This window comes from Pagrus pagrus (genome assembly GCF_965226575.1).
Source record: "Pagrus pagrus genome assembly, chromosome: 16".
NCBI lineage: Eukaryota > Metazoa > Chordata > Actinopteri > Spariformes > Sparidae > Pagrus > Pagrus pagrus.
Window position 1 is genome coordinate 8,507,245 of NC_140200.1, and position 15,437 is coordinate 8,522,681.

At 41.3% G+C, this 15,437-nt stretch overlaps 1 protein-coding gene across 2 annotated transcripts in view; it reads left to right on the forward strand.

Annotated features, from left to right (window-relative positions):
- sgk1 (serum/glucocorticoid regulated kinase 1) overlaps nt 1-15,437 on the forward strand; it is a 35,789-nt gene that overhangs the window by 11,453 nt on the left and 8,899 nt on the right. The window contains exons 4-5 of one of the 2 annotated variants that reach the window (XM_084377254.1): nt 6,874-7,089; nt 10,786-10,849. In XM_084377254.1, the coding sequence (XP_084233380.1) occupies nt 6,874-7,089; nt 10,786-10,849 (280 nt within the window). Of the gene's footprint in view, nt 1-6,873; nt 7,090-10,785; nt 10,850-15,060; nt 15,205-15,437 lie in introns of those variants that run through there. The other variant, XM_084377256.1, reaches the window with a different exon arrangement.

The window sequence follows — 15,437 nt, forward strand, 5'->3', positions numbered from 1 at the left end:
GTTTTTGTCTTCCCAGTTGAAATACAACTATAATGTCAGATATATTCAGCTTATAATGAGCGATTTAAATCCTCAAAAGGATGGGGAAAAGATTTTGGTATCACTTTCGGATTGACTCCCTATGTGTCAGAGAGATCCACCAGCATCTGCACCTCTCCCTCATGCTCCCACTATCCTCCCTCCCTCCTCCACCACTGACCTCGGCCCGCTAGAAAAAAAAGGGAGCTCCCTCCCTTCCGAGTTGCATTGTGAGGGAATTTGGGAATTATTGTTGTTCTAATCTACCCTGAGAACCCGGCTAATCCCTTCTTCCATCTTGATGTTCCAGAGCCAAAACTGCTGCGCCACAGAGGCTCAGCAGCACCCTGACTATGCACAGTAACTTTTTTTCCCCTTCCATTCACTACTCAGCCCTGTTGAAACAGCTTTGAGCTCTGGGTTTTTGGGTTTACGGCTCACACTTGACAGCTAAGCTTAGAGTTGACCTGAGCTGCTTCTACACGGACAATACGCTTAGTCATGGCATTACTAGGCCACAACAAGCTGTTGTAGGTGTGTTTTAATGCTACATACTGCATTTTGTTGCACTGTAAAAGGCTCAGACCTGTTGGTCTTACTGTTTTTCCATTTCTACTGCAGGTCAGCCTAAAGATGTAATTTCGGTTTTGTGGTGGTAAATCCTTGAGATTATTTTGTCATCGATTTATCTGATGATTATTTTCAAGATTAAAGCTCCTGTAAGTAAGAGAGATTGTGAGTCTCATCCCCGACTCGTCCACTACTGGCGCTTTAGGATGATGGCCAACCGACCTACAATCCCAAAGCATCAATATTTGACGAGTTGGGAAACCCAAAGCATCAGTATTACAGTCTTACATGAGTTTGAACCAATTTATAGTTTAGTCTATTGAGTAGAGTGCAGCTTTTGCACATCTTAGGGTCGACAGGTGCGTAGGAATCAGGAAAAAGACTCCCGCACATTGCCCACTTCACTTGCGATTAAGTTTATTGATGGCTATTCATGATGGCTTGAATATATTTGCTAAACATTAGCATGTAAGCATTGTCATTACATACGTGTTAGCTTGCAAGTGTTAGCCTTTAGCAAGAGTATAGCCTCAGAGAGCTGCTAGCATGGCTGCAGACTTGTTAATGTGTATGGTTACATTGATATATTTTATTATGCAAGAGAAATTTGGCATCCAGTAACTCTCCTCACATCAGGTAGTCAACTCATTTTAACCTCAGACATCGAAAATAAGATGAGCTGTGCCTGTGAGAATATCCTGCAGTGTTTTTAAAGTCAAACAATGTTTCCACCTTTGGCAAATGTAGTCCAACTGTGCTCATGCAAATGTGAAATGTTTGGGTTGTTAATGAGACATGAGCTGAGGCTTCATGTCATACTGAAAGAGAACGAAACAAATCTCGTAACTGGCGTTGCAGTGAGTAAAAATGGCCCTGTGCCAAATAGATATATTCCTCGTTTATAGAAATGAGAAAAAGAGCGATACAAATATGGGAGAAAGTGCTAAAAAAGTCCAGGGAGAGGGCGGCTTTTTAATTTCCAAGACAAGGGTTGAGGCACAGTAGTGGATGACCATGAATATTAATGTTCATCCAGGAAGTCAGGGTTCAGAGACTTTAGCGCTCCTCAGGATTTAAAGATGAAACGAGTCACAGTAATGATCCCAGAGGATGAAAATTGCTGCAATCCCAAAAGCAGCTTAGGGTCAATATCCCAATCTTGAAATCCCAGACGTACCCCTTTGTCTCTTTCCTTGTTCAATAATAACACAACAGTTTCTTCAACGTGTTTCTCGGTTACTGTTCTTCATGTTGACGCTCTCTCCTTCTGTGGCTCTGAACAGTATTTTCTGAGGCTTAATCTCCCACGAGACACACACTGTAGTTGGCGTTTGAATCCCATTTGGACCGCCTGAATCATAGCTCTTTGCCTCTCTACCCGTTTGGATCTGACTCCCCCCCAAAGCCCTCATTCATTTTAAGACCCCGTGTTTGCGATCTAGGAACAGAAGCGAGTGGGAAAAGAATGGGAGAAGAAAGAGCAGTGACCTTGGTGTTAATGAACAAGTCTTATCTCTGGCAGAGAATGGGACGGCTTGTGTAAGCCTATCTCACACTCTCGTTCTCTTTGTTTATCTTTTGGTCTTTCAAACATAGTTTCCTTTGTCTCCACATCTCTGCTTGGGCCTCCGTTCCCTTCTTCTACTTTATGATTCCTCCCACCGATGCTCTCTCGCCTCCCCTCGTGTCATTACTCTTTGATGCTCAGACATATGTGGGACATCACACAGCTGGTGTGATGGTGGAGGACAAGACAAGGCCAACAGAGGGATACCAGGAAATAGTGCTGTAGGCTGGCTAATAACACCTCTGTAAACGCTCTGTTTATCTGCTGCGTGTTGTACAAAAGCCTTAGGTGGAGGTGTTGCTTCTACTGCATGGACAGAAAAACAGAAACACTACACAATGCATTATAACATTAAATACCATGAAATCCCTCACTCTCCACAACCATCTACCAAACAACTTAATTATACAGCTTTCCATGAATTGATTTTTTAATTTTATTTCTGTATTTATTTCTGTATGTGCACTTTGATAATGACCACCAGTAGGTAAAAAGTTGACCCCAAGACACACTTTGAATGACAGCCCCCTTATTTGATTAAGGAAGCAAATACATAGATAAATATAATGGAAAATTAATTGGGAAATTGATGTCAATAGTTGAATTAATACAAAGGTGAATAAATACACAGGCAAATTAAAGCAGAAATATACATTTCTGTCAAGTTGTTCAAATCAATGAATGACTACATTTATTTTCAATATTATTTTTGGTGCATTTAATGGCATGTTAATGTATTTATTGAGCCATTTATATATTTCTTTATTCATTTCTGATTTTGGCAGCTTCAGTCCTCCATAGATTTCTTGTTTACGCTGACAAACAGTAATGGTTTTTGAAAATAAACACTTGCAACAACCGTCACGACAGTATTACCACCCACAATTGCCGTAAAAACGGTAAATCATCGGACAGGCAATCAGGCTTTAAATTCACGTAACTCAGCATAATGGCTGACTTAGCTGTAAAACCAAACTCATAAAATGGACAGGTTAATATGTTAATATATGAAGGGGTACTCCAGTGATTTATTGTACCAAAGTCGGGGACATCACAAGAGACAGAATGACAAAAGGATAATCAAAGTCAGCTGAGGCCTGTCCGGACTTTTAGTTAGACTTTTTACCATCATAAATCAACACCCATCACAGCCTCAACAAAAACTGAATATTATCAGCTTTATCAAATCAGTACTTACTGCGAGGCTACTGTGTTTCTGTTTTTTTGTCTAGCCCTGCAGAAACGTTCCTGCTGTATTATGCATTGTGTTTATCGTTGGATGTTTGCAGTGTTCTCAGTGTTATGTGAGTGTTGTGTAAGTTATGTGTTGTTTTCTCATGACAAGAAGTTCATGATTAGTGTTTTCATGTTATCTCACTGTACTGTGATTATGACTTACAGTATGATAGTAAAGGGCAAATCTTTAGATAAAAGCTTTTACATAACTTTTTGTTCGCGACTGAACCAGTGTTGTTTTTTCAGAGATAACATATAAAACTCAGGCGAAGGGCAGTTAAAGAGGTTAATGTGGAGGAGGAAGAGGAAAGGGGTCTGATTAAGTCTGGATATGGTGTGTGTGATGTTTTTATTTCTTGATTTATGACACTGCGTAGCTGATGTGTACATCCTGGCCATAGTATGATACTTTCCCTGGACTATATTACATCCTGATTTTACGAGGTGAAAGGACAGATCTTATTTGACAGGCCTTATGTAACCTAAGTAATAGCAGGCCCACTGTTGTCTTAAAGGGTCGCTGCACAAAACCAGGTCAAAGGGCAGGGAAAGGGGTTAAAAGGAAAAGGGGTCTGGAAATACCATGCATATGTGTGTTTGTGTTATACTTCTTGTGCACATACCCACTGAAGGAATGCATGGTACCATCACTGGAACAAGGTTCAGAAAGAGGCCAGACAATAAAGGCCCATTTGTAAAAACTATGTTTATGACCTACTCACAGATACCCCCATTCTGTCCTCGACTTCCTCTGTGGTTATAATGTGTAACTAACAATGAATATGACATATGCTTATATGTTTGAGGTAAAGAAATACATTATATATATACATACTTTCATTATTATCTTGATTGCTGGTTCTAACTGTAAACATAATGGTTTTACAGCTTAAATAAAGTCAAGAAATAAATTGTCCACTAATGTCACTTATGGCTTATGTTCCACATGTGGAAATAAAAAAGCCAATCACATATGGAAGTGTGTTTTTCACATAGGAAACTGTAAAATCCACAAAATGATCATTCATATGTGAAAAAATCCAATCGCATGTGAAAATGCCCAGTTCACATGTGACATTGTGAAAAGCCAAATTTCAAATGTGACATTTTCATTGATTCAAACAATAGGAAAACACTGATTAGCTTAGCTAAGCATAAGGATTTTGGACAAACAGCCTAACAGACTAATAACATGTTATAGGTTGTGTGTTTAATTTGACTGCCTGCTGCTAACTGACTGTTAGCTGTAGCCTCACAATTAATGATAAGATATGAAGGTCGTATCAATCTTCTCAAGTAACTCTTCAAAAGCTGATTTAATTTTCACAGTAGACACAGGTAGAGGTTGTCCTTACACACACACACACACACTGTTATGACAAAATGGTATCATATTGTGTTTGACACCCTCAGTAATTGTTTGGATCCGTTCTGTCCTTCCAGAACCGAGCTATAATTATAGTCAAGGGAGCAACCGTTCACACATGGGGAAAGTTTTTTTGCCGAGTTGCAAGTGTGGACTCTTATACACACACACACAACACACACACAGACACACACAGTATCACTCAGGCTCATTTCCTCCTGCCAAGTTGTGGCAATGTAGAGGCCAGCAGAGCAGCAGCCACTGATAGAGGCCTTGATAAGACTCATTTGAAAAAGGCTGCAGTCACTGAACCTGCCCGCTCTGTGTGCCAAGGACACCATTTACCTTACATAACAGCCATTCTGGGTCACTGACACATCCATCCATGCAATTTGGCTTCCTCAAGAACTATGTGCGCCTTGACCTTAGCTTCCTTTGTCGCATGTATCTCATATTTCTCTCCGACACCTTCTCCCTTCCTCCCGTGTATATGTGAGTGTGTGTTCCTGAAGGGTATCCGTGTTTTATGCCCATGATATGTATTCGGTCGGCGTCGCCAGCAGCATGCTAAATGATGATCGAGGAGAGGTGTGTGTGTGTGTGTGTGTGTGTGTGTGTGTGTGTGTGTGTGTGGTGAAATGTCCTCAGGAGAGTGTTTCACTGAGCAGCTGTCACATGAGAGGAGATTAGTGCCAAAGCGGAGACTAAGTCACTCACTGCCTCCTGTGAAGTGCAAATGTGACCCTCAGATATTTTACTTATAAAATGAAGATGTTTACTCTAGCTGTGGTAGGTTAACACTAGACAAAACTCCAGCTAGATCAGATAATATCTTAAAATATCTGGTTCCTGTTTATTAGCCAATGAAGGAATAACTTGATATGGTTCAGATTAGGAAACACACCAGTCATGGGGTTAAGGTTTGGACTCGCTGTAGCTTTTCCTGTTATAATCTTCAAACTATCAACCTTTCATTAGCTAATAAAAAACAGACCTGTTATCAGCCGTGTTGAGACATAGGAGAAAGTTCATCTGAAAAATTCAATATCACCAAATTTGGAGATACATGTTTTTCTGTGTTGGGGAGAAGTGAACTACATGCAACCAAACTCTTTGCTGTAGCTTGGTGGTTGCTCAACACCATTTGCAAAGTCACTCACATTTTTCCGTGTTCTTTGTGCAGTTAACTATTGAAACAAAAATGAATTTGTGCCAGGCAGGATATGATTTTTTTTATTTCACCATTTCCTCTCTGCCGTAATTGAACTGTGAAGGCATGTCCAGGCCTGTATGTAGGTGTCAGTTAGTCATAAGTATTGCATTCCTTGCACTTTCCAATGAACAGGATTTTTTTTTTTTTTTTTTTTGTAATTTTTTTTTACCTATGATCTGTGAACAGGTGCATTAAACTCAACAGAGTGGCATTTTATGCGAGCATGCAACTTTTTGTGCTACATTATAGGTGTCATTTACACGGTGGACACTAGGGACATGTCCCCACCGCTTTTTGAAATGACCAATTCTGTCCCCATCACTTTTGAAAGTCATAAGTAGTAAAAAAAATAAATAAAATGTGCCAAAAATATAGCTTGCACCAAGAACTGTTAAAGGTGCTATTTGTAAGAAAAGTTGATTTTTGAGTCTCATTCCCAACTTGTCAAAAACTGACGCTTTGGGCTGCCATCCCAGAGCGTCATTATTTGACAGGTTGGGAATGAGATGCAAAAATAAACTTTTCTTACAAATAGCACCTTTAAAGCAACATTATGTAACTTTTTTACCTTCAAATAACAACTTCAAAATCGTTTTGATGGCACAGTGTCTTGTAACAGGGTGAATGGTGTCTCTGTCTCAGCCACTCGGCCCCCGTATCACTTGTTTCTGCACTATGTGACTTCAGTGAGATAGTAGGATCACAGCGTTACACACATGTTTACTTCAAGATACAAGTTTACACCACACATAACATTGTTATGATGTAATGATGTTTGTTTTGTTTAAGGTTTGGGTTATGGTTGTGAACTTCAAAGAGACTGAGGCTTTTATTCCATGTCAGGTATCTGGTTTTAAACTCTACCGGCCGATTAAAAAACACAATCGCTATCCCCACTCACAGGTCAGGAAGTGGAAGATGCTGGCTCGCCATCACGGCGAAGGCACGGGCAAGCAGAAGGATGCGGAGTCGGACGTCCACCTGGGCGGTTGTCAGTCCTGGGGGATCCACGCCTCGCCCCTGCTGGCCAGCCCTGTCATGCTGGAGTGCTCCATCTGCAGTGGGCCCTACATCAGCTACGCCCTGGAGGATACCTGGCAGCCTCGGCAACGCACGCAGGCGAGTTCATTCTGCCTACAGCTAATTAGATTACAGGTAGCAAACATGGACTTATTACAGTATTCAGCGGGGGACTTCCAGGGGTTCTTGACATGATGGCTTGATAACATCGTTGTTATATTATAGAATCAATATTTGCAACATATGCATAAAACAGTAATCACGGTTTTCTCAGATGTTTAATCATATGATAACGCCTACTGGGGTTTGACTAAATAACGGAAATATCTGATAGAGAAAAACTTGTCAGAGGACTTGAAATATCTGAAATTATTAGGATTATTGGAAACACTCGACAGCCCTATATATTTCTGTTCTTTACAATTAATTTCAGCTCTTCTTCTGGGGTGTAATTTGTGTGCGGCATTAGTTGTCATGATTTACTGGATGCTGCTCTATACTTAGCTTTTTTACAGCTTGGCCACGGATCATTTGGCTCAGTTCACTGCAGTACAAAGTGCTGACTGCCACACCACTTTTATTGCTGACCAATACTGCTAATTAGTATTCACTATAACATGACCCACCTTTGCAGCAATGCTTGTAATTGTCATGCAGCTACTTCAGAGTTCAGGACCTTTTTTTATTTACAGTATTCTTTAAAATATCGTAACTCCAGGGCGTTATTGCAGCATCCACATTTTTGAGGACCACTGAGGCAAATGTGTAACAAGCTACCGGTACCGTGAGATAATATTTAACGTCTGTGTTCTCGTTGTTCAACCGAGGAGATGTTCTGTACCTTGTCTGCATTCCTACCGCACAAAACTGCCAAAAACCAGTCTGAGAACGTAACATCTTACGTCAGGAAATAGGAAATCATTGACAATTTGTTGGTGTAACACAAATGGACGTCAAAATAAGTGATATAAGAAAGCACAAGGATTCTTTGTGTGTTGTCAATATGGGAAAATTCAGTAAAGCAAGGATTTTAAAGGAGCTTTTTTTTCGTTTCCCTCCTTTCCTTCAGTGTTTTATACATGTTTTTGTGCATGTTAAAGATCCTGAAAGAGAGAAAGTTGTTAGTGGTGCTGGCTCAGGCGCGTGTGAGCGGACCAATCAGGCGGAGAGACAGGAGGATATATTTTGGTGCATAGAAACCAAGGAAAAACACCCAGAGCAAACTTTTTTAATGGTGTAGAGCAAACTATTTCAAGCCCTTGTACTGTCAATGCGCTTCATCTTATGACTCACAGTCAAGTCATAAAGCCTCTATCTCTACTTGACCCTTACACAGACTAAAACTATGCCTCCCTCGCTCTGTCTGACTCCCTCTCTCCTCGCCTCTGCTCAAACAACTCAAACTTTCTGACTCCTTTTGGAAACATAAATCTGTGATGAAATATTAATACAAAAAGAAAGCCTAGATTCACCATCACTATGGATACAGCTCCGTCAGATCTCTATACTGAATCAATAAACAACCTGAAGAGAGAGAGAGATCCAGCACAGGGGAAAGGACCGAGGGATGTTGACAGTATGAGAGGATATGAACAGCAAGCAACCATCTGTATATACTGTACGTGTGTGAGAGAGCAAACAAGAGAGGTAAAGATGGATAGGCTGCCGTCAGCTATATTAAGACTTATATGGAGATGAAATGACCAACATGATAGGCAGATTGATGCAAGCGCTGCCTCTGAATGAATAAACAAGCCGATGAGATTGAAACGACCGGCGAACACACACAAAGACACACACGAACACGCCTCAGCTTGTCTCGTTCTCAGAAAACACCCATGGGAGCACACTGAGAGCCGCGATAAGTTTTTCAGAGCTGCGGCGTGGAATACAAACTAGACTGAGACTGTATTTAACAGAGACGCTTTGAAAAGTCGATAACTGACAGCGACAATCAGGGAAAAAACACGTCACGACAGTGAAGTTTCAGGGGAACAACCTGAAGCGCTAAACGCTGCGGGTCCTGTGACAGCTGCCAGTTAGACTGTAACTGTACGTGAAAGGAAAAAACGATTTATTATTGAGACATTTGTGCACGTGTACATTTATTGTGTCTTCTTGCTTTGGCTTTTATAACCGAATCTGGCAGGTCAAAGGTCAACACTCACACACTTACACATAAGTCCCACTTCACATGCACTCGTAGGAGGTAACTACAGAAATCTACTCAAGGGCTCCACTTTGATTGAACTTCATATGATTATTTCAGCTTTATGTAACTTTATACTTCTCAGTATAAATGGGTTTAATGTTGTGCTCTCTTCTCATCTACATGTAGTTGACATCTTCAGTTTCTTTTCCGATTCAGATTTGACTAACAAAACACATGAAATGCTTGTAAAATTAAACGCCTTGTTAAAGATCAAGCCAGCGGTTCCCAGCCTTTATAGTTCATCTTACGTCAATGCAGTGTCTAGTCAGGGCCCCTTGTTTTAATTGACTTTGAGCTGACACTCCCTCTTCATCTAAATGATGGTTCGAGGTTTAAAATATCCAATATTTCACTTAAAAAACAGGAAACTTTGTAATATTTTCCTAAATACTGAGATTCTGTTACACATTGAAGTCACAGCCCGGCTAAGCTGCACATCAAGAGTTAATGAGCACATTGCAATGTCAACAGAGCCAAGCTGAGTAAGATCTGTTTCATGCTGGCATTCGGTCTCACTCGAACACAACACCGCTCTGTCGCCAGGTTGTTGTTGAGAGGAGATTTCTCACCACTTACGGCAAAGGACTCGAGTGATTCAGTGCAGTCTCACCCTGGAAACTGAGCCTCATTAAAATACGTAATGTGAGGAACCTACTGCAACTGGGACGTGGACAAGTCTGGGTCACAACCAGTGGTTTAAGAAAAGCTGATTTAGAGTGCTCCTGTTGGGAAATGTCACGTCTCCTATAGTGAATGTACTCTTTTCAAGGGCTAAGAAAGGCATCTTAGATCAGTCGTTCACAAATTATTTGTCCCGTTGCCCTTTAAAAGAAATTGATGTTTTTCTTTTAACCCCTTCTTGGTTTATCTGTTGTGACCAGTTCAACTAAAGAGTATTTAGTAAAAAAGTTAGCGTTAAAAAAAGCAACGAGGAAGAACATTTAAAGAAAAGTTTTAAATAATTTGGTGTAGCAGAAATATGGGTAACGCTTTATATTAAGGCTCCTTGTTATAAGCATTAGTTAAAAGGTGATAAGGCCCTGACAAGATGCTTATTAACATTAATAGGAGAATATTAGTGTTAATAATAGCGTCATAAACATGTTTATTGTTACATTAAAGGTGCACTATGTAACTTGTGTTGCAGAAGTGTGTTTTTCTTGCAACCCCTTCAGATTTGTCTTTGCTTTGTGAGGGACCTCATCCCCAGTCTGGGAAACACTGACCTAGATTGTAGCGTCGCCCAGCCTGTATTGTATCTAATGGGGACGTGAAACAACAGCGAAAGCCTGAGGGCTGCAAAGTTTCCACCAGATGTCAATCAACTATTATTGTTCAACTGAATTTAAACGAGAAGAAAAGAGAAAGAGCCAAAACTGGATTTGCAGGGTTGTTCACATCAGGGTCAATGTGTTGCCTAATATGTTGGCTCTGGATTTCAATCCGGTTTGCTGTTTGTAGCAGGGATTTAAATAATACACGGACATGCAATACACTTTTTATATACTTTTTATTTGCATGTTTTTGTCAGACAAGTATTACCACTGTTTTGCCTAAGTGATGCCGTGTTTTTCCCCATGCAGGCGATGGACCTGTACTACCACAATGAGTCAGACCCAGACAACTACTGCTGCCCTGGCGATAACAGTAAGTCACCAGCAACTAAGCGTGTTGTTTTGTATTCCTCCACTTCCTCCCGTCTCTCCTTCTTTCCCATCCATCTTTGCACACTGCAACTCCAGAGCACAAACTATCATTCCTCTTTTTATCTTCCTCCATCATCCCTTGCCGTCAGTGCTGGGTCATTTCTCTTTACTATCTGCACTTCTGTTTATTTTCTGTTACTCTCCTACCATTCATTCTCTGTCTGTTTTTCTCAAGCTCGTTGTTTCCTTATCCGTCCAAACCTGTTGGCCGTGGTATCAAGTGATTCAGCCTGCACGCATTCACATACACCTTACCTTACCACTTGGCCGTCTAATCCAACCTCTAAGCTCCGAGGATAATAGCTGTTGTGCATAAACCAAGATTACTGTTTGTTGTCTTGTGGAAACGGGCTTTGGGAAGGAAAACAGTAGTTACCGACACAACACCGAGCGCTGATCATCGTACACATGACACAGTGACCTTTTTCGACGTCCATTCGCAACTTTTGCCACTCGCTGCAGCAGAAGAGTATCTTTCTGTGCTCGTTTGCTTAAGCTACTGGGCCACTGGGTGAGAGCTGCAATCAGTTTATAGCTGATAAGCGACCACACTTTAATTTTCCATCATGCAACTTATTCGTGCCACAGAGCACGGTCCAATCCAAAGTACACAACGCGTTGGTGCTTGTCACGTTTTGGCATAAAGCCTATCAATTCCCTTTTTTTTTTATTGACACCTTTGTGGGAAGTCATCTTGCATTTGCCAAGACATGAACTCCTCCTGTAAGTGTTTGATTTCACCACTCTCCATCAGAGGCATTCTTTGACATTTTTTGAGAGAAACTGTGACACTAATAGTTCGAAAGGATTGAAAACCTGAGGCAGAGCAGACCAGGCTTCACATAATTACAGTAGGTTTATTAGATCAGGATGTTAGCTTTTCTTTGTTCCTGCTGGGACATCGCTATAACAGGCAGGCTCCTACTGTAATGTGTTTCACCATGGTAATATACAGTTCAATCAGTATACCGTCTCACAGCTACTCTACAATACAACACTTTAAGAGGCAATAGGGGGATTATAATAATATATTCATCATTTTTTTAAACAGTTTGGGTTGGTAAAGCCGGCCACCACCCAAATACTCAATAATAAACAATCTTACAAATTGGACAATTAAACTTTCTTTAATTTAAAGGGGACCTACTATGCTTTTTCATTTTGTTCCTTTCCTCCAGTGTGTTATATACCGTAGGTTCTTGTGCATGTAAAAGATCTTGAAAGTAAAAGAGGTCCAAGTCGGCACTGACAGAAGCTCCTCTCTCCCACAGAAAACACTGCTCCTGAAACGCCTCGTCAGTAGTCCCGCCTCTAATTCCGTGACTTTGTGACATCGCACTACATCATCGTGTCAAACGTTTGCATAATGAATGCCTTGCCGCTAGTTTGGCACGTAAGAATTATTTAGCACAGCTGCTCTGCTGTTGTTAGCGGGGCTGGGTCAGGCGTGTGTGAGCTGACCAATCAGAGGAGGAGGAGGAGGTTTTTGAGCGCTAAAGCATGTAAAACTATTCTAGTTATAACTCAAAATGAAATTATGAACCTGAGAATGAGCCTAATGAAAAGCCCATCAGCAACAAGACTATTCCTGTATAGTTATTGTAGTTATTCTTAATTCCTATCACCGGGTCGGATTCCAGTCCATCAGATTTTGGATAAGTCATGAAATAAAAACTATTTTTGATGGCGGTATGCTGTGTGATGAACTGAGGAGATTCACAGCCTCGGAGAAGAAGCTGCTCTGTAGTCTGGTGGTACGGCACTAAAATTAAGATTACGTTGTTTTACCATTGTCAACTTTTGTCCAAAAGGACCCCAGAATCAACAAAAGCTCTCTGTAGGAGCTTTAAGTCAGCGTTCACAAGCATTATTAGCAAAATGCACTCAAAGTATCATAAGTAAAACTACTTGTATTTCTGAAAAATAGCATGCTATTATTAGAATATTACTATTACTGTACTGTTGGCTAGTTTAAACTGTTATATTGAAACATATATCAAATTAGTACTTAGTTACTTTCCACCACTGCCTGTCATGCTACTGATTAACACTTTATGGCAGATCTGCGGGCACCTGCTTCCTGCTGGAACACCTCCAACGAAGGAAAAGTGACACGAGCCACGTTCTGATGAAAATGTTTTTCACTGGGAGTTGTCTGCCTGTTAATTATGGGAGTTTTCGGCGTTATGGAGAGAAATCCGAGCAATTAGCCGAGCTGGTGACACGCTGTTCCTGTGGCCTCGACCGTGGTGCTGCTACACCCTGTTGTTCCAAGTTCGGCAATTAGCGGCTGCGGGGGCACTTAAAAGTTGAGATTTGTCATATATGAGTAATTTACAGCGACGCAGCGGCGTGTGTAAGAGCGACAGATAGATCCGGTGATAATAATTAATGGCAGTTCTTTTACAGAGGAGCAGGCAGCGAACCGATTTCTGTGTTATTTCACTCCTCTGAGAAAAAAGTGGTCTTATGTAACAAAGAGCATCTGCCGAGGACACCCTTATTAAAACACATTAGTACGTTCATCAACTTGCAGCAGTACAGTTAATCAGCATTTACACACTCTCTTATGGTGCTCCTCTTGTTGAGATGCCAACTGGTTTATTTAACGTGTGATTACAAAGCCTGTGTGTGTGTATGTCTGTGTATGTGTGTGTGTGTGTTAACATACTTACCTCTTTTGTCCTCGGTGACGCAGACTGTTATCCACATCGAAGCTCCCTTTTCCGAAGCTGTTATTTACTCTTTTCTCTCACCATTCATAACGCATTGTTCACCTGTGTCAACCTGTCCTTCCAAAGCTAAACGGGCAAACACACACCTACTCACAGACACGCAACTGTTCACCAATGCAACACAAATGCATGCATATACTTAATAATCCATACAGACACTCCCAAACCAGAGACTTTAAGAAGAATGTCTGAACATGTTTGTTGCAATTATATTGTGAGGATTTAAGCTAAGTGCTATAACTTAGAAATTGGGTGTGTGTGCTGCATCCAGAGCCAGGGCTGCCAATTGTCTACCTTAAACCTGCATTTGATTATCTCGCCTCAACCTCATTTTAGTGTTAAAGGGTCAGTTCAACCCCCCAAAACAAAAATCCATAGTTTTTCTCTTACAAATAGAATTTTTTATGGGGCGGCCATAAGGGGCCACAGGAAGTCTTGGAGTGGAGTTGTCAAAAATATCAGATAGAAGCATATTATAGTGCTATTTATCCATCTATGATGCATAAATAGCACTACAAGCATCTTGCTAGCATCTACAAGACACTAGCTAACTAAGATAGCGAACATTACAGCTCAGCCAAGGGGGACACCATTAATGTTTATGTCCTGTGCCGTCCTGAGTTTGAGTAGATGTACGCTTTTTGTGAACTACATGAAACTGCTCGCAATGAGCTCTGTGGATGTGGACATCTCGAGCAACCAGGTCATGATTTCTGTAAAGAGACATTGCTGTTGAGTTTTTCAAATGTACCACAAACCGAGGGCCGACTAGTTCCACTTTATTCTAGAGAAGGGAGACATTGCTGGGGCCGATATCTCCAATACTCAGCAACTCACACCAAAACAATCTAGATAGATAAATAGCACTATAGAGGGAAACATTTTAATTTGTGGAGGACTGTCCCTTTAAGGATAATGTGACGGTTATTTTGCAGTTTAACAATCACTGTTCCATTATAACCACAGGTGGTTGTTTTTTAAGGAAACTTTATTCTCCGTATTATAGCCTACTGTGCACTTTCAGCTAACTCCCTGTGCACTAGCTACAGCTCATGCTAGCAATTAATTGGAATTTGATCCATTCTAGGAACTTTCGAATGATTCAACAGTTGCGTGTCAGTTCATTTCTAGGAAGTTATTGTGAAACTCTGGGCCTTATAAAATCGATACAACACTCACAGACCATTGGACAGGAACACAGGAGAGTCTCGATGATGTCACATGACCATCCAGTCGAGGGGTATAAGTAGGCCATTTCTGGTCGCCTGGCTAGCCAAGCACTCCACATACACACACACAAACACACACACACAAACTGACAGTCCGCCGTGGCATAATAAAAGCCCGGCTGTCCTCTCTGAATAGCCGCAGCCTTTATGTAACAGTGTCATTTGGTTCCTCACCACCGAGGCTCATTCACATTCATCGGCGGATCAACTGTCGCCACAAACACCCTCATCATCCCCGACGCAGCGCGCGGACTTAACAAGATGGAGGAGAATTAATGGATGGATGTCATCTGCCGGAGACAGCGTGAATATGGGCATATGCAGGTCTTTGTGTATGTGTGGGTACACTGTGGGTGGGTGGGCTGAGGGTGTGTGTATTTGTGTTTGTATGTGTTTATCCTACAACTCTAATATCCTGCACCCCAAACCCCTCCGGCACTGCAGTGAACCCCTTCCTGTCCTTTCACGAAATGGCCCTCGGGTGTGTTTGTGTGTGTGTGTTTTTGTGTGTGTGTGTGAGTAGGAATCAATGCTGGCTTTGGCACCAACGACAGTGCCACTAGTG